The sequence below is a fragment of the Anabrus simplex genome, chromosome 1 (genome assembly GCF_040414725.1).
Source record: "Anabrus simplex isolate iqAnaSimp1 chromosome 1, ASM4041472v1, whole genome shotgun sequence".
Classification (NCBI taxonomy): Eukaryota; Metazoa; Arthropoda; class Insecta; order Orthoptera; family Tettigoniidae; genus Anabrus; species Anabrus simplex.
In genome coordinates this window covers 853,024,720-853,039,709 of record NC_090265.1, presented here as the reverse complement: position 1 = coordinate 853,039,709, position 14,990 = coordinate 853,024,720, and the positions used below count along the sequence as shown (strand labels likewise).

Sequence of the window (14,990 nt, the reverse complement as noted above, 5' to 3'; positions counted from 1 at the left end):
CATACTGCGGCAACGATTGCATTTTCATCTTCATGAACGTTTCCCCCAGTTTGAAGTAGAAGCAAATATTGATATGCTGCTTGTAATATTCAGATATTTCGACAATCACCACATATACTTTACACACTCTCAGGCCAACAGCTGCCAAGTGATAAGTAATTGTTTTAGAAATGTATGACAAACTGCCAGTTTAGGAAGGATACCACTATACAGCACCATGTAGTGAAAACCGTTAAGATTTCGCATTTGCACGGTATTCTCAATGTTTGGTTATCTTTTGAACAGGCCTCGTATGGGTAAATTTGCATGAATTCTGGCCACTTTTCTTTGGACACTCCCTAGGACCCTACTCCAGAAAGCACTTAACATCTTGGGATATTTAAATTTTTTATAATTTCTTCAGTCATGGAGTTGACCTCTGAATATTTTGCTATAGTTACTGGGATATTTTCTTTAAAATTGCTGGTGGATGGCTAGTAGTTCCTGTTCTCACACAGATACTTTTTCAGGTGACGGTGATGTGTGAAACAAGTGACTGGGGTCATGCTAATTTGCTCAAAGAGACTCTCAGTGAGCATTACGACAGCTTAGTGTTCGGAGATATCCCCATTCCAGCTGTACTGGGTGACCCCAATGATATGCCTGGCTATGACTGCACGTTCTGGACATAGACTACTACTTCTTCTTCTTCTCCTTCCCCTTTTCTCCTTCTGCTTCAATCAGTATTGCTACTTCAGTGAAATGTGCGCACATACATGTAACATTAGAAAGTCTGAAGTCCTCTTCACAGACTGATTTGTTAAATAAACCATGATTTTTAATGTTACCTCCGGCATTGTTATTGTCCACCACTTCAATTGTGTGACCAATACCTTGTTGCTCTTTCCTATCATACTGATTCCAAGATGTAGCAAACCCTTAATTTTCTCTTTCCTTCATTTCTTATAATGGTTTTTGGTAACACTGAATCTGCAGTGTCTTGATAAGTTACTGAAAAGTATAAACACAGTCTTTTGGAAGGCGTACAGGATGAAAATGACCAATTTAAACAAGGAAATAAAAGAATATTGCTGTCTAAATAGTGGAATAGCCAATTGTGGAAAAAGTAAGGACAAAAGAGTGACTGAATGGGTGGCTATATTTCTAGAAAATAGAGCTCAGACAATTAGAGAAGGTGAAGCTCTATCTGACCCTGTAATAATTAAGAGGGGAATTCCTCAAGGCAGTATTATTGGACCTTTATGTTTTCTACATATATAAATGATATGAGTAAAGAAGTGGAATCAGAGATAAGGCTTTTTGTGGATGATGTTATTCTGGATAGAGTAATAAATAAGTTACAAGACGGTGCAAAATGACCTCGATAATGTTCTAATTACTGTATTGATGGGGTGAAAGTTCCTTTTGGGGATCACTGTAAGTACCTAGGTGTTAATACAAGAAAAGATATTTATTGGGGTAATCACATAAATGGGATTGTAATAAAGGGTACAGATCTCTGCACATGGTTATTAGGGTATTTAGGGGTTGTAGTAAGGATGTAAAGGAGAGGGCATATAAGTCTCTAGTAAGACCCCCATTAGAGTATGGTTCCAGTGTGTGGGACACTCACCAAGATTACTTGATTCGAGAACTGGAAAAAAAATCCGAAGAAAAGCAGCCGAATTGTTCTGAATGATTTCCGACAAAGGAGTAGTGTTACAAAAATGTTGCAAAGTTTGGGCTGGGAAGACTTGGGAGAAACGAGTCGAGCTGCTCAACTAAGTGGTATGTTCCGAGCTGTCAGTGGAGAGATGGCGTGGTATGTTTGCAAGAAATTAGCTTCATTTCCCGTATCAAATCTTATATACGTTGAATCAATAACAGTAAATTTCCACCTTCTTGATAGGTACTTATATTTGCTTTAAGCAAATCAATTAAGCATTTACAGTACATGTTTCATTCCATTTGGAACATCTTCAGCTATATTACAATGCTTAGGTGAAATTACAAAGTACAATATATTTATATTCTTAAGAACATCTTAATGAGTACCTTGTTTTGCTTAAAATCTATGTGAATTTAAAAAACTAAAATAATTAAAATCAATGTGGATGGTTGAATGGGGCAGTGAAATGGGTAGGAAGGTATGAAACCACTCTTTTAAACACTACGTTTCCTTTTGCAGATTTAACACATGCTATTAAAAGCAATCCCCCATTTAATTTAATTTCATATTTTGAGGAAGCTCTTTTAATAATAGTATGACAGCAATCAGCTTCAGGGATCCTGCATTAACTGGATTCAAGAGACACTTTTATAAAATTTAAACAAACAACATTCACCTTGGAAAAAGCAAATGAAGAGAACATCCTTGTAAAAAATAGAACAGTGACAAAGAAAAATTATTTTTCAAAAAATTTTTATTTGTAGACAACTAGAAAATCATACATCATAGTGAAAAAATTGCTGGGAACAAAAACATTTTTTAACATCTGTTCACATGAATTGATATAGTTTTAAAATAGGCTAAAATAAGTAAATCCATTTTCCTTCCCATTTCACTGCCCCATTCAACCATCCACATTGATTTAAAATATTTTAGATTTTTTTAAATTCACATAGATTTTAAGCAAAACAAGGCACTCGTTAAGATGTTCTTAAGAAGATAAATATACTTTGTAATTTCACCTAAGCATTGTAATATAGCTGAAGATGTTTGTAAAAAATAGAACAATGACAAAGGAAAATTATTTTTCAAAAACTTTTTATTTGTGGACAACTAGAAAATCATACATCATAGTGAAAAAATTGCTAGGAACAAAAACATTTTTGTGCTGTAAATGATTAATTGATTTGCTTAAAGCAAATATAAGTATCAAAAAGGTGGAAATTTACTGTTATTGATTAAATGTAAGTGGTATGTTCCAAGCTGTCAGAGGAGAGATGGCATGGAATGACATTAGTAGATGAATAAGTTTGAGTGGTGTCTTTAAAAGTAAGAAAGATCACAATATGAAGAGACAGTTGGAATTCAAGAGGACAAATTGGGGCAAATATTTGTTTATAGGAAGGGGAGTTAGGGATTGGAATAACTTATCAAGGGAGATGTTCAATCAATTTCCAATTTCTTTGCAATCATTTAAGAAAAGGCTAGGTAAACAACAGATAGAGAATCTGCCACCTGGGCGACTGCCCTAAATGCAGATCAATAATGATTGATCTGATTGATTTGTACTGAGAGTAACTGCAATATATGTAGGCTAACATTATATTTAAATAAAGTAAATAAAAGTCATTTCTTACTTTTCTTTCAATTTTATTTGGGCAGTGACACCCAACTTACACACCCTGAAAAAACGCCACTGATGATCTCAGTAGGGAAGTGTAGTAGGATATAGCAGGCAGTGAGAAAAGCAAGGTCAATGACTGCGCATGTCCAATTCTTGGCAGTTTCATAAGACAGTTAATTGCAAGTAGGTGTTAAAGTTATATTTCTTAAAATATTATGTTTAAGTATTAGGTGTAGATTAAAGTGAAAAATAAATTCTGTAAGTAAAATTGATACAGTAGAATCCCACTAACTCAACTCCCTATAACTCAACTAACTTGATGAACATTAATTTTTATTCTTTTATAATTGTTAAATGATTTTTGCTGATCAAGATAAAAGATCTATGTTTCTCCCTTCTAATATGACTTTGGTGTGTCAACCAATAGACCAGGGTATTTTGGAAACAATGAAGAAGAGATACAGTCATAAACTTCTTTCTTTTCTTGTCTTAGCCATGGAGGAAGTGTGACATGATTGATAAACTAAAGAAAATAGACGTGTTGGACATAGTGGGGTGGATATATGAATCTTGGAATGAAATCGAGCAGTAAGCCTTGTTCGTTTCTGGAGAAAGTTTCTGGATCATTCAGGAAACAAGTTTTAAGAAAGCAGGGAAGAAACAGAAAGTTGTGAAAAAGTGGACTTATTGAAGAAAATTCCAGGCTGCAAATATGTAACTAGTGGTGATGCTGGAGGGATGGGGTAGGATGAAAACTGTGAACTTTTAGATAGTGAAACAGTTGCACTAGTGAAAGAGAATGAAGATGAATCAGAAGACAAAGAGATGATGATGATGATGATGATGATGATGATGATGATGATGATGATGATGATGATGATTGTTGTTTAAAGAGGCCTAACATCTAGGTCATCGGTCCCTAATGGTGCGAAATGAGACGAAATGCAATGTCAATTTAAAAGTTCAAAATTCATCCACTGACCAGGATACAAAACATGATGATGAAGAATGAATGGATGAATATGAACTTAAAACAATCAGTGGATCTGACCAGCAATGCCTCACCTTCCCAGAAACTATATTACTGACCAAGGGACTGCTTCAAAAGCACAATCCTGAATCGATGATGCTTGTTGTCGAAAGGGATTCAAAATCCAGGTCAACGGCCCCTCATAATGGTACTTATTGCTAGTAAAGTAGAACCATGGTATTTCTCAAGTTGCAGTACTAATCAAAAGTAGTGTAAACTCATGTTGTTCCAAATATTATGGTACTACTCACAAGTATTGTACGTTGCACAGATAACGCAGACCTATGGTGTTTCTCACATAATGGTGCCATTCATAGGCAATGCAAAACCACGGTGTTCCTCACATAGGTGTACTAATCACAGGGACTCATACTATCCTGTGGTGTTCCTCACATAGTGGGTACAAATCACAGGCAACGCAGACCAACGGTGTCACTCATATAGTGGTACCAATCACAGGCAACGCCCAGACCCCTGGTGTTTCTCACATAATGATACAAATCACGGGCAATGAAAGCCTGTGATGTTCTGCATATAGTGGTACTAATCACAGGTACAGGAAACCCACAGTGAACCGCTCTCTGCTGCTATAATCACAAACCTATTGTGTACCTAAAAAACATAGTTGTACTACTCGCAAGTAAAGGCGACCCATGGTGTTCCCCGCATGATGGTACTAATCACAAGTAGTTTCATGGTTTTAATTCAATCATCACTTGGTCGCCCCTTTTAGTCACTCACACAACAGGCAGGGGATACCGTGGGTGTATTCTTTGTCTGTGTCCCCCACCCACAGGGGGTGACAAAGAGATGAAAGACATCAGAGAAGTAAAACAGTGAAACTCACAGTGAAGAACTACAGGCCGCTGAAGGAATGCTCCATTAGATGGACGAGCAATGTGCATTTGCTTTGGACATTTTGTTTCTCTGTCACCTATGTGATGAAGCTGCATAAAGATGAAATGAGTGCAAGTGACATTCAAGTATCAATATATTCTTTACTACAAAGAACTTGTCATTTCTTTAGTTATGTATGCAAGTTTCTTTTTTAATTTTTAACAATTGTTTTAGGGTTTGTTTTATTTTTCTGAGTCCTGTATTTTGCTAGAACTTTCATTAGAGTAATATGCAGTAAAATATTATGTGTTGGGAATAATCCACCCCCTTGTTCTGTAAAACTTGACATTCTAGAAACTCGACACCCTCTTAGTCCACATTAGGTCTACTGTATTTAGAAAACATGAACATCAACAGTGGTGATTCTGACATGATTGTAATAATGGCATGACTTTGAACAGCATAGTAAGAAGTGTAAACAAGCCAGATAAATGAACAATGCTAGTATTAATATACCCTACCGCTCATTAATTTCAATACATCATGACGGTTATCTGGTATTTCAGATATGAACACAAAACAAAATTTATTTCTCCAAAGATATACTTATATAAACTTAAACATATATAATACAAACAGAATACAGTAATTATATTTTACTTTCATCAAAGCATCCTCCCTTGGATTTAATGACTGCCTCACAAACTTGAGGCATGTGGTCGATCAGTCTATATGATTCCACACATCCTTAACAACGTTCCATAGATGTTTCTTGCTGGATATATGAACTTCCCTGATATGTTTCTCGCCGGCCCCGTGGTGTAGGGGTAGGATGCCTACTTCTTACTCGGAGGTCCCAGGTTCGATTCCCAGCCAGGTCAGGGATTTTTAACTGGATCTGAGGGCTAGTTCGAGGTCCACTCAGACTACGTGATTAGAATTGAGGAGCTATCTGACGGTGAGATATCAGCCCCGGTCTGGAAAGCCAAGAATAACGACCAAGAATTTTTGTAGTGCTGACCATACGACACCTCGTAATCTGCAGGTCTTTGGGCTGAGCAGCGATCGCTTGGTAGGCCAAGGCTCTTCAGGGCTGTAGTGCGATGTGGTTAGATTGATATGTTTGTCCACTTCATCCCAGACCATTTCAATGAAATTACAATCTGGGCTTTGCGACAACCAGACCATATCTTTCAGTACTTTCTGTTTTTCCTTTACCAAGCTCGATAGCTGCAGTCGCTTAAGTGCGGCCAGTATGCAGTATTCGGGAGATAGTAGGTTCGAACCCCACTGTCGGCAGCCCTGAAAATGGTTTTCCGTGGTTTCCCATTTTCACACCAGGCAATTGCTGGGGCTGTACCTTAATTAAGGCCATGGCCGATTCCTTCCCACTCCTAGCCCTTTCCTATCCCATCGTCGCCATAAGACCTATCTGTGTTGGTGCGACGTAAAGCAACTAGCAAAAAAAAAAAAAAAATTTTTCCTTTGATGCAATGTTCTTCTTACAGAAAGCTGACCGATGATTTGGGTCATTATATGTGGTGGTAGTGCTTCTGATCCATCCACCCTTCTATTTTCACAATGTCTCCAAATCTATCTCCTGAAAAACACCCCCAAACATAGTGGGGGTTCAATTATGGTTTTTTTTGTTGTTGTTGTTGTTTGTTTGTTTTTTTTTCTTTACGCACTGCTGGGCTACATTTTCCCCTTCACATCGGCGAACAAATATCCTCTTTCTGGTTCCAAAAATCTTGAACTTGTATTCATCGATGAATAATACTTTCTTCCACTTTTCATCTGTCCAATTACAATGTTTTCTAGCCCATTCGAGTCTCTCCTTTTCATTTATGGGCTTCAGAATGGGGTTCCTTGCTGCCACACATCCTTTCAAGCCAGCTTCAGTCAGTCTCCTTTTTTTACTGTTGCAACATATAATTGTTTCTTGTTCATTTCTACCAATTCTGCACGAATTTGTGGCACTATTTTGAACCTACTTTTCTTACTAGTAATTCTGATGGATTTGTCATCACTCTTAGTTGTTTTACGAGGTTGTCCTGGTCGTGGTCTATCTTTATTGCTACCTGTTGTCGTCTGTCAGTGAAGGGTGTATTGTCCCCCTATAGACACACTGCATTGTTTCACAATTTGCCGAATTGATAAACCTGCTTGTGTGAGTGCTACAATTGCAACACTTTTTTTTAAATTATAGATATCTCCACTCTGGAGCCATAATAACGATGTGCACACTGTCAATTGTCATTAAGGAACTGAAATGAAGGAACCAAATAGTATGTATCTTAGCAATGCTTGAATTACACTGCAGACATCAGAACACTAAAGGGAACAACAGACATGCATCGAATGGGCCTTCAGTCGTCAACTAGGTAAATAAACATATCGGTTCAGGTATCTATTGTTTATGTACACAACATTCTTTTGGGGTAATATTGCTTCTAGATGAAAACAAACACACAACCTGACATGTTTACAAGTGTTGTACTATTCCTTTGCTTACTCAAGCATAAGCATGGTATTACACCATATCTACAGGGAATGAGATGTAAATTATTAGGTGTATTGAAATTATTGAGTGGTAGGGTATCCAAGAACAAATATCTGCCTTTGTTGCTGTTCATATTTCCTAAATATCAGTTTCACTTTTATTTTTTGCTTTAACCTACACGTAATAATTAAACAAAACATCTTATCAAATAAAACTTTAACTCCCACACATGATTGCCTTACCAAACTGCCAAGAATTGCATGTATGTCATGCTTTCCTAACTGATTGTTAATCCTACTACAGAGCCATAATTTGATTTCATAGAATGAGAAAATCAATACAAGAAAAAGCTGATAAATTTGCTGCCATACTGTGACCACTGTTTTCAATTTTTTTAGAAAAAGAAACCTGTAGACTATACCTTCAATTTTTATAGATTAGATTCAAAAGTGTAACAACCCGATTTCCTAGAAACTTTGCTCAGCAAAAGAGGGGCCAAAATAAGCAAATACATGTTTCGGTTTATCTGTAGACATTCGACCGTTCCCAAGAAAATTACTGTTGAAGTTTCCAACATGCTTTACGTGCCTTATAGAGCATAACATGTTCAACTAATGCGGTGGAGCAGTGGCTATTGTTATGGCTTCACATTTTTACACCCTGTGTTCAAATCCGGATGATATATATATACTGAAATTTTTTTCTTGTTTCATTTATCTACTTATGTCCATTGGCAAATACTATGCGAATGTTTTTTATCAAGTTAGTTGATACAAGGTTGTTACGTTGTCTGTAAAATTACTACTGGGTATCACAATAAGTATTATGTCTTCATTATATATATAGTATTTTTCAGATATTACAATGTTTTGTAAGTTCATTCTTATGTTAGCAAAGCAAAGCAAAGCAAAGCAAAGCAAAGTCATCTCCGTACAGACCATGAAGGCCCTTGGAGGGGTGGAAGGTAAAGGCTTCCACCATTCGTAACCTCGGCACATGATGGGTAGAATGGTTAGCTCTACGCCCGGCCGCCTTTGTCCCCAGGAATTAACCTGGTACTCATCTTTCGTGTAGGCAGAGTGAACCTCAGGGCCATATGCACCTCCGGAACTGGAAATCTTGTTTCTTAAATTTTACGACTTCCTGACGGGGATTCGAACCCACGTCCTTCTGGGCGAACCGAGCACACCTTTACCAGCTCGGCCGGCAGCCCCTTCCTTATGTTAGCACTTCAGGGAGATATGGTGCATTCCCTTGGACGATACCGATCGTAGAAATATTCAAAACATTCAAATTTCACACACCACATGCATTGCACAAAGGCAGGTTTGCCATAGTTATATTTCTGGGTGGGAATGTCACTTGGGAAAGAAACCAAGACTTTACATGTTGGCAATAATTTAGCGACAAACCACGCATAACGCATCATTTTTCCTAAAACTGGCACTTGCAATTAATTAACAGTCAATGCATGGATTTTTATAGCATCGCATCTAGTCTTAATATCCCTTTACTGTGCAATGAGTGTAGAACAATTGAGGTTTTGCATTTCATTTACCAGACAGAACATTAATAGACAAAAAAGGACAACAATATTTTAAAATACATTGAACAAAATCATTTATGTAGTAACCATCAATGATCAAAAGTAAATACATGAAGGAAAAAAAAAAAACTAATTCAATGGGACTTGAACACAGGGTGCAAAAATTGTCAGGTCACAGCGAAAGCCACTGCGCCACTGTGTCAGTTGAACTCCCTACGCGCTAATAGGCACAGAAACTTAGACAGTCATTTTCTTTTTCTTATAGTTATGAATTTCATTGTGTTCTGTATTGAAGTGGGATTACAGTAAATTAAAATTTTAATTTACTGTAGTCATTTTCTTGGGAATGGTCGAATGTCTACGGATAAGCCGAAACATGTGTTTGCTCATTAAGCCCCCTCCTTCACAGAGCGAAGTTTCTGGTAAATTTGGTTGTTATACTTGGCGCGTTCCCTTCGAAAGCCTACTAAGAACACTGACAATATAGTATCGTTTATGTTGGCACAATCTGACAAGGACGATGAGATCACTACACACTAGGCTGAGTAGCTCAGATGGTAGAATAAAGGCATTCTGGGCTCAGTCGAGTGGTATGTAAAGGTGCCAAAATATGTCAGCCACATGTTGGCAGATTTACTGGAACGTAAAAGAACAACTGATATAGAATCTGCCACCTGGACGACAGCCCTAGATGCAGATCTGTGGTGACTGATAGATTGAATAACACCTAAGGAGCAAAATTCTGGCAAATGAGTATCTCCAAAAGCCATAAAAATACTCAGTTAAAAAAATTAGGGGAACATATTTTTGAATGTATGCCATGCTCCACAAAGCAATACCTCACACCCAGGTATGATAATGAAAACATTTCATTTTCATTTTTCATTTTTCACCGTTAAAGTATACAAAACATTGATAGATTCGCGTTCATTTGCAGAACACAAATGGAAATGTCCAAATAGAGGTGAAAACAAAGTGATAACAGTCCTCCAGGATGGATTTTTATCACAGTTTGAGAGCTTCAGTATGGTGGATGTCTTCCACAAGCATTTATCACAGCTTGGCACCAAAGTGGCATGTTCCGTATAAGTCGATGGAGGTCACGTTGCGGTATCAGGACCATTCTTCAATGAGAGCCTGTTCGAGGTCTTGGAGAGTCTATGGTGGAACAGGACGCCCACGAACACTTCTGTCAAGCCTATCCCACACATGCTCGATGAGATTAAGGTCAGGACTCACTGCTGGCTATTCCATCTCTTGAATGTCCAGTTTTCACAAGACAGCTCTGGTGATGCGCGCTACATGAGCCCTGGCATTGTCGTGCATGAGTACGAATTCAGGGCCAACACCATATACAGCAACCAACACATGCTGTAGCAGTATCTGCTCCATGTACCCAGCAGCAGTAAGATTACCACGGACGACGACAAGATCTGTACGGCCATCAATACTGATGCCACCCCACACATTACAGAACCTTGTCCGAATCAGTCGCCTTCCTGGACAACATTTGGCATGTACTGCTCACCATGGCGTCTCCGTACACATTGATATCAATCATGCTGCGTGAGGGGAAATCTGAACTCGTCTGTGAACAACACGGGTTCCATTGGTGAAGTTGCCATGCTAGTTGACATGGGTACGGGCAAACAGAAGGCGAGCTGTGCGATGGGCGATGTTGCTGCTTTAAACAGGGCACTCGAACAGGACGTCTGGTTCATAAGGACATTTATCTTAATCTGTTCCTTACTGTCTGGTCAAACACCGTGACTCCAGTGACACTCCTGAGGTCTTGTTGCAGTTCTCTGGCAGTTGCTAAAGGACTCCATGCCGCAACAAACAGATGGTCAGATATCTGTCATCCTGTGGGGTTGTCATGCGTCCACAACCTTGTCCAACCCTCCTTGTGAACTGGCCTGTCCCAATGTAGTGATTCCACAAGCATTGAATAACTGATGGAGAGACATTGAGATCCAAGCAACACAACGAATAGTCCATCCTTCCTGGGTGAAAGTGACAGCCCTTGCAACTTGAACCTCATTAAGATGTCTCATGGGATATGCTGGTTTACGTACAGTGTGCTCAGATGACCACAGTAGTCCATGTACCTCACAACGCCACAAGGACGCACCACTATTCACTTTGTTTTGAGGGATCACCTGACAGTTTAATGCATGGCTACGCCTACAGATGGAGTATAACTTTGATTTGACATACCCTGAGTAGCTAAGGTCTTAAGGTATGCTGTACAACCATTGGAACCCAAGGTCAGTATAGGAAGGTCTGGTCACACTACCACAATCCTTTGCAGTTACGTCCATATTGGGTCTTAAGCATTGTTATGATGTAGATGGGCCCGATGTGATAATATGAAATATATTTGCATTTTTAAGGGAAATGGGATACTGTGCTACACCAAATTGTCAGAATAAGTCAACTGGCGGAATTACAGTGTTTCGTTTTCCAGTGATAAGCAATGGTGAGCTCAGTGGATACAGTAAAAACTTACAGGCGTGATCAATGGCAACCCACTTATAATTCCGTCTTGTTCGAGGTTATTAAGTTATTACAATGGAATTATTCCTGAAGAATCACATGTTTATATGAATAATTTTTGTATTTGAGGGTTCTATTATGTATTTTCTTCTGATATCGTTTTGATGATTCGCAATTTGAACAGAAAAGTGTAGATGGACGGTAACACTCAAGTGGAATTCAATCCCAAAAATGTTTCTAATCCACCCAAGTCTTTAAAACGTTATACAAAAGTTTCCAAACAAATTAGATTTTTTAAGAAGCAGCAAATTTAATAGGAACTGTATAATAATATTATTCATGTTTTCTTTTTTTTCGAGTTTACACAAGGGAGGTCATTTAGGAAAAAATGAAGTATGGAGCCTGGCGCAATAAGCTAACTGACAGAAAAAATCCAGGACTGAGTTAAGGGCCCCGTAGTCGCCAATCCGGGCTTCCAAGTTGAAAGACCCTGGGGCCTCTTTTAGTCACCTCTTACGACAGGCAAGGGGATAGCGTGGGTGTTATTCTACCATCCCCCACCCAAAGGGGGGATAAAGATTATGAAAGCCTATACAAACAGGTTCGCAGTTATATACCGCAAGTGTTATACCACTCCTACAACAGTGATACATGTGATTCGAATGATAAGTGTAGCCCAATATTCACATAATGCCTAAGTATTCCTCATATTCTTTTTTTACAATATGGTTGACGTCGCACTGACACAGATAGGCCTTACGGTGACGATGGGATAGGAAAAGGCTAGGAGTGGGAAGGAAGCGACAGTGGCCTCGTAATTAAGGAACAGCCCCAGCATTTTCCTGGTGTAAACAATAGGGAAACCACAGAAAATCATCTTCAGGGTTGCAAACAGTGGAGTTCGAACCCACTATCTCTCGAATGCAAGTTGATAGCTAAGTGACCAAAACCGCACAGCCACTTGCTCAGTCTCCTTCTTCTTCCTCTTTTTCTTCTTCTTATCCTGATGATGATGATGCTGATGCTGCTGCTGCTGCTGATGATGATGATGATGGTGATGATGATGAGTATTACCTTGAATTTTTTTTTGCCAAAAGCCAACTGAAGACTGTAGCCTTACAAATTATTATTACCGGTTTTCAAATGATGTTGACATAAACATAATACAAATGTCGGGTTTGAACCATTTTGTGGGGACAGTAGAATACAAACTATTTATTTAGCACACTACAGGACTATTGTCCCAATTACAGTGGCTACTACATTGTATGGACGAAACCAATAAGCAATTAAAATAAACAAGTATGCATAAAGAGTAGAGTATACCCTAAAGGATAGTAGGTATTTGGCGTTTGCCATTAGTCGCAAGGCTGCTCACAACATAACGAAGTTTAGAAATTATAAGAGTAATAGCTCCCGCCAGTGGTGTTAACCGCTAGCATGAGGATATCCATTATAGTTAGGGACAAGATGAAGTATCTAATATGATAAGAGTGGTTATCTTTAATCGAGAGGCTACTCCTGATTTTGAAGGTATGATCAAACTCAAGGTGGAATAACTAGCACAGCATTATGCAGAATAATGACTGTCGTTTGCTCATCTGTTTTGTGCGCGGTGCCAGCCAACCTAGTACTGTGATGTACTGGGATAGTAGAATACATCCAGGGTATCCCCTTCCTGTCGTAACAGGCGACTAAAGAGGGCCCCAGAAACTCTTAACTTGAGAGCGTGAGTTTGTGGACACGGGGCCCTTAGCTGTCTTGGCATTCTTTCCACTTACTTGTGCCAGGCTCCTCACCTTTTCTATCATATCCGACCTTCCTTGGTCAACTCTTGTTCTTTTATGACCCCGACGGCATTAGAGCAGTCGAAGCATTGGGAGTCTTTCATTTTCACAAACATAGTTTCCTTTGTCTTTCTTTGGCCAATACCACAATTTTTCGAAGTATCGGATCGTTTCAAAATTTCCCCTCTGATTAGTGTTAAAAGTGGATGGTTGCCCAATAGTACTTCCTCTTAACAATATTCACCACCACCAATTTGTATTACTCAGCTGCATGGGTTATCCATAAACTAGTTAGAGTAGCTAAGAACATCACTCTTGTTATATATGAGAAGAGTATTTTTGCCTCAGAACCCAAAGATTTTACCACATCAATGGATAACAACAGCGTGCGGCCAGTATCCAGTATTCAGGAGATAGTTTGTTCGAACCCCACTGTCGGCAGCCCTGAAAATGTATTGCCGTGGTTTTCCATTTTCACACCAGGATGTACCTTAATTAAGACCAAGGCCGCTTCCTTCCCACTCCTAGCCCTTTCCTGTCCCATTGTTGTCATAAGACCTATCTGTGTCGGTGCGATGTAAAGCAACTACATTACAAGTGATCAGCTTTAACAGCTTCATTTCAAGTAATACTAATCTCGTATTGACTATAATCAATCAATGAATATTCAAGATAAACTTAAATATTATAATTGAGCGGTCCGCCTATTCAATACAATATATAATTTATTAATATCTAGGACATGTTTCGTCCCCTAAGGGACATCATCAGCTAATAACAAATTAACATTAATATATCAGTAATAAATATTAAAATTGGAAAGACACATTAAAATTTTTGACAATTTAAAATAAGATCTTCAAATTTTGTTAAAATTGTAAGTCATAAGACAGGTAAAACAGTCAAATTGTCCATATTTCTCTTGTTGATGTTCATGGAAAATACCAGTTTTGCATATAAAATCTTAAAATATCATTTGTTGTAAAAAGCACACTTGATTTTTATTCCTTGGTGAAAGATTTGTTAAAACTTAATAAGCATTCCTTAGATGGTATACTAAAATTTAAGTGCTTCAGAATTTAAAGTCAGATCGGGGCCGTGATGGTAAAGTTCTGTGTGGTAATGGATATATAACTTTATTCCTTATTATTGGCCCCGATGTGCGGAGAAGGACTCACTTCTACCGAGGTAAGTGTGCATCTGTTTTAAAACAAGTACTGGTAGTTGCTACGCTGAGCGGGGAGTATGGAGGGGAAGTAGGAGAGTGTGTCCTAAGTTGAATAACCTGAGTGTCACCGAGCGTGTGACGTGTTAGAGTCTGGCGTTTCTTCCTAACTTTCGCTTTTAATAGTTCTTCATATAAAATGTTATACTTCTCAGAAAGCTCATTGATATTATTTGTTGGATTGTTTCTCTGGTCCAGATAAATGTAGATTTCCTCATACATGTTTAATAAATAGCCTTTCTTTACGGTTTTCAGTATTTTGAGGTCATGCTTATTAAGTTTTAACAAATCTTC

General features: G+C 38.4%; 1 protein-coding gene across 2 annotated transcripts in view; it reads left to right on the top strand.

The window, feature by feature from the left end:
* Srr (Serine racemase) overlaps positions 1-14,990 on the top strand; it is a 197,047-nt gene that overhangs the window by 154,047 nt on the left and 28,010 nt on the right. Inside the window, exon 9 of one of the 2 annotated variants that reach the window (XM_067136427.2) lies at positions 510-815. The exons of the other annotated variant lie outside the window; for it this stretch is intronic. Within the exon in view, the coding sequence (XP_066992528.2) occupies positions 510-671 (162 nt within the window). The 3' untranslated portion in view covers positions 672-815. Of the gene's footprint in view, positions 1-509; positions 816-14,990 lie in introns of those variants that run through there. 2 annotated transcript variants of the gene reach the window in all.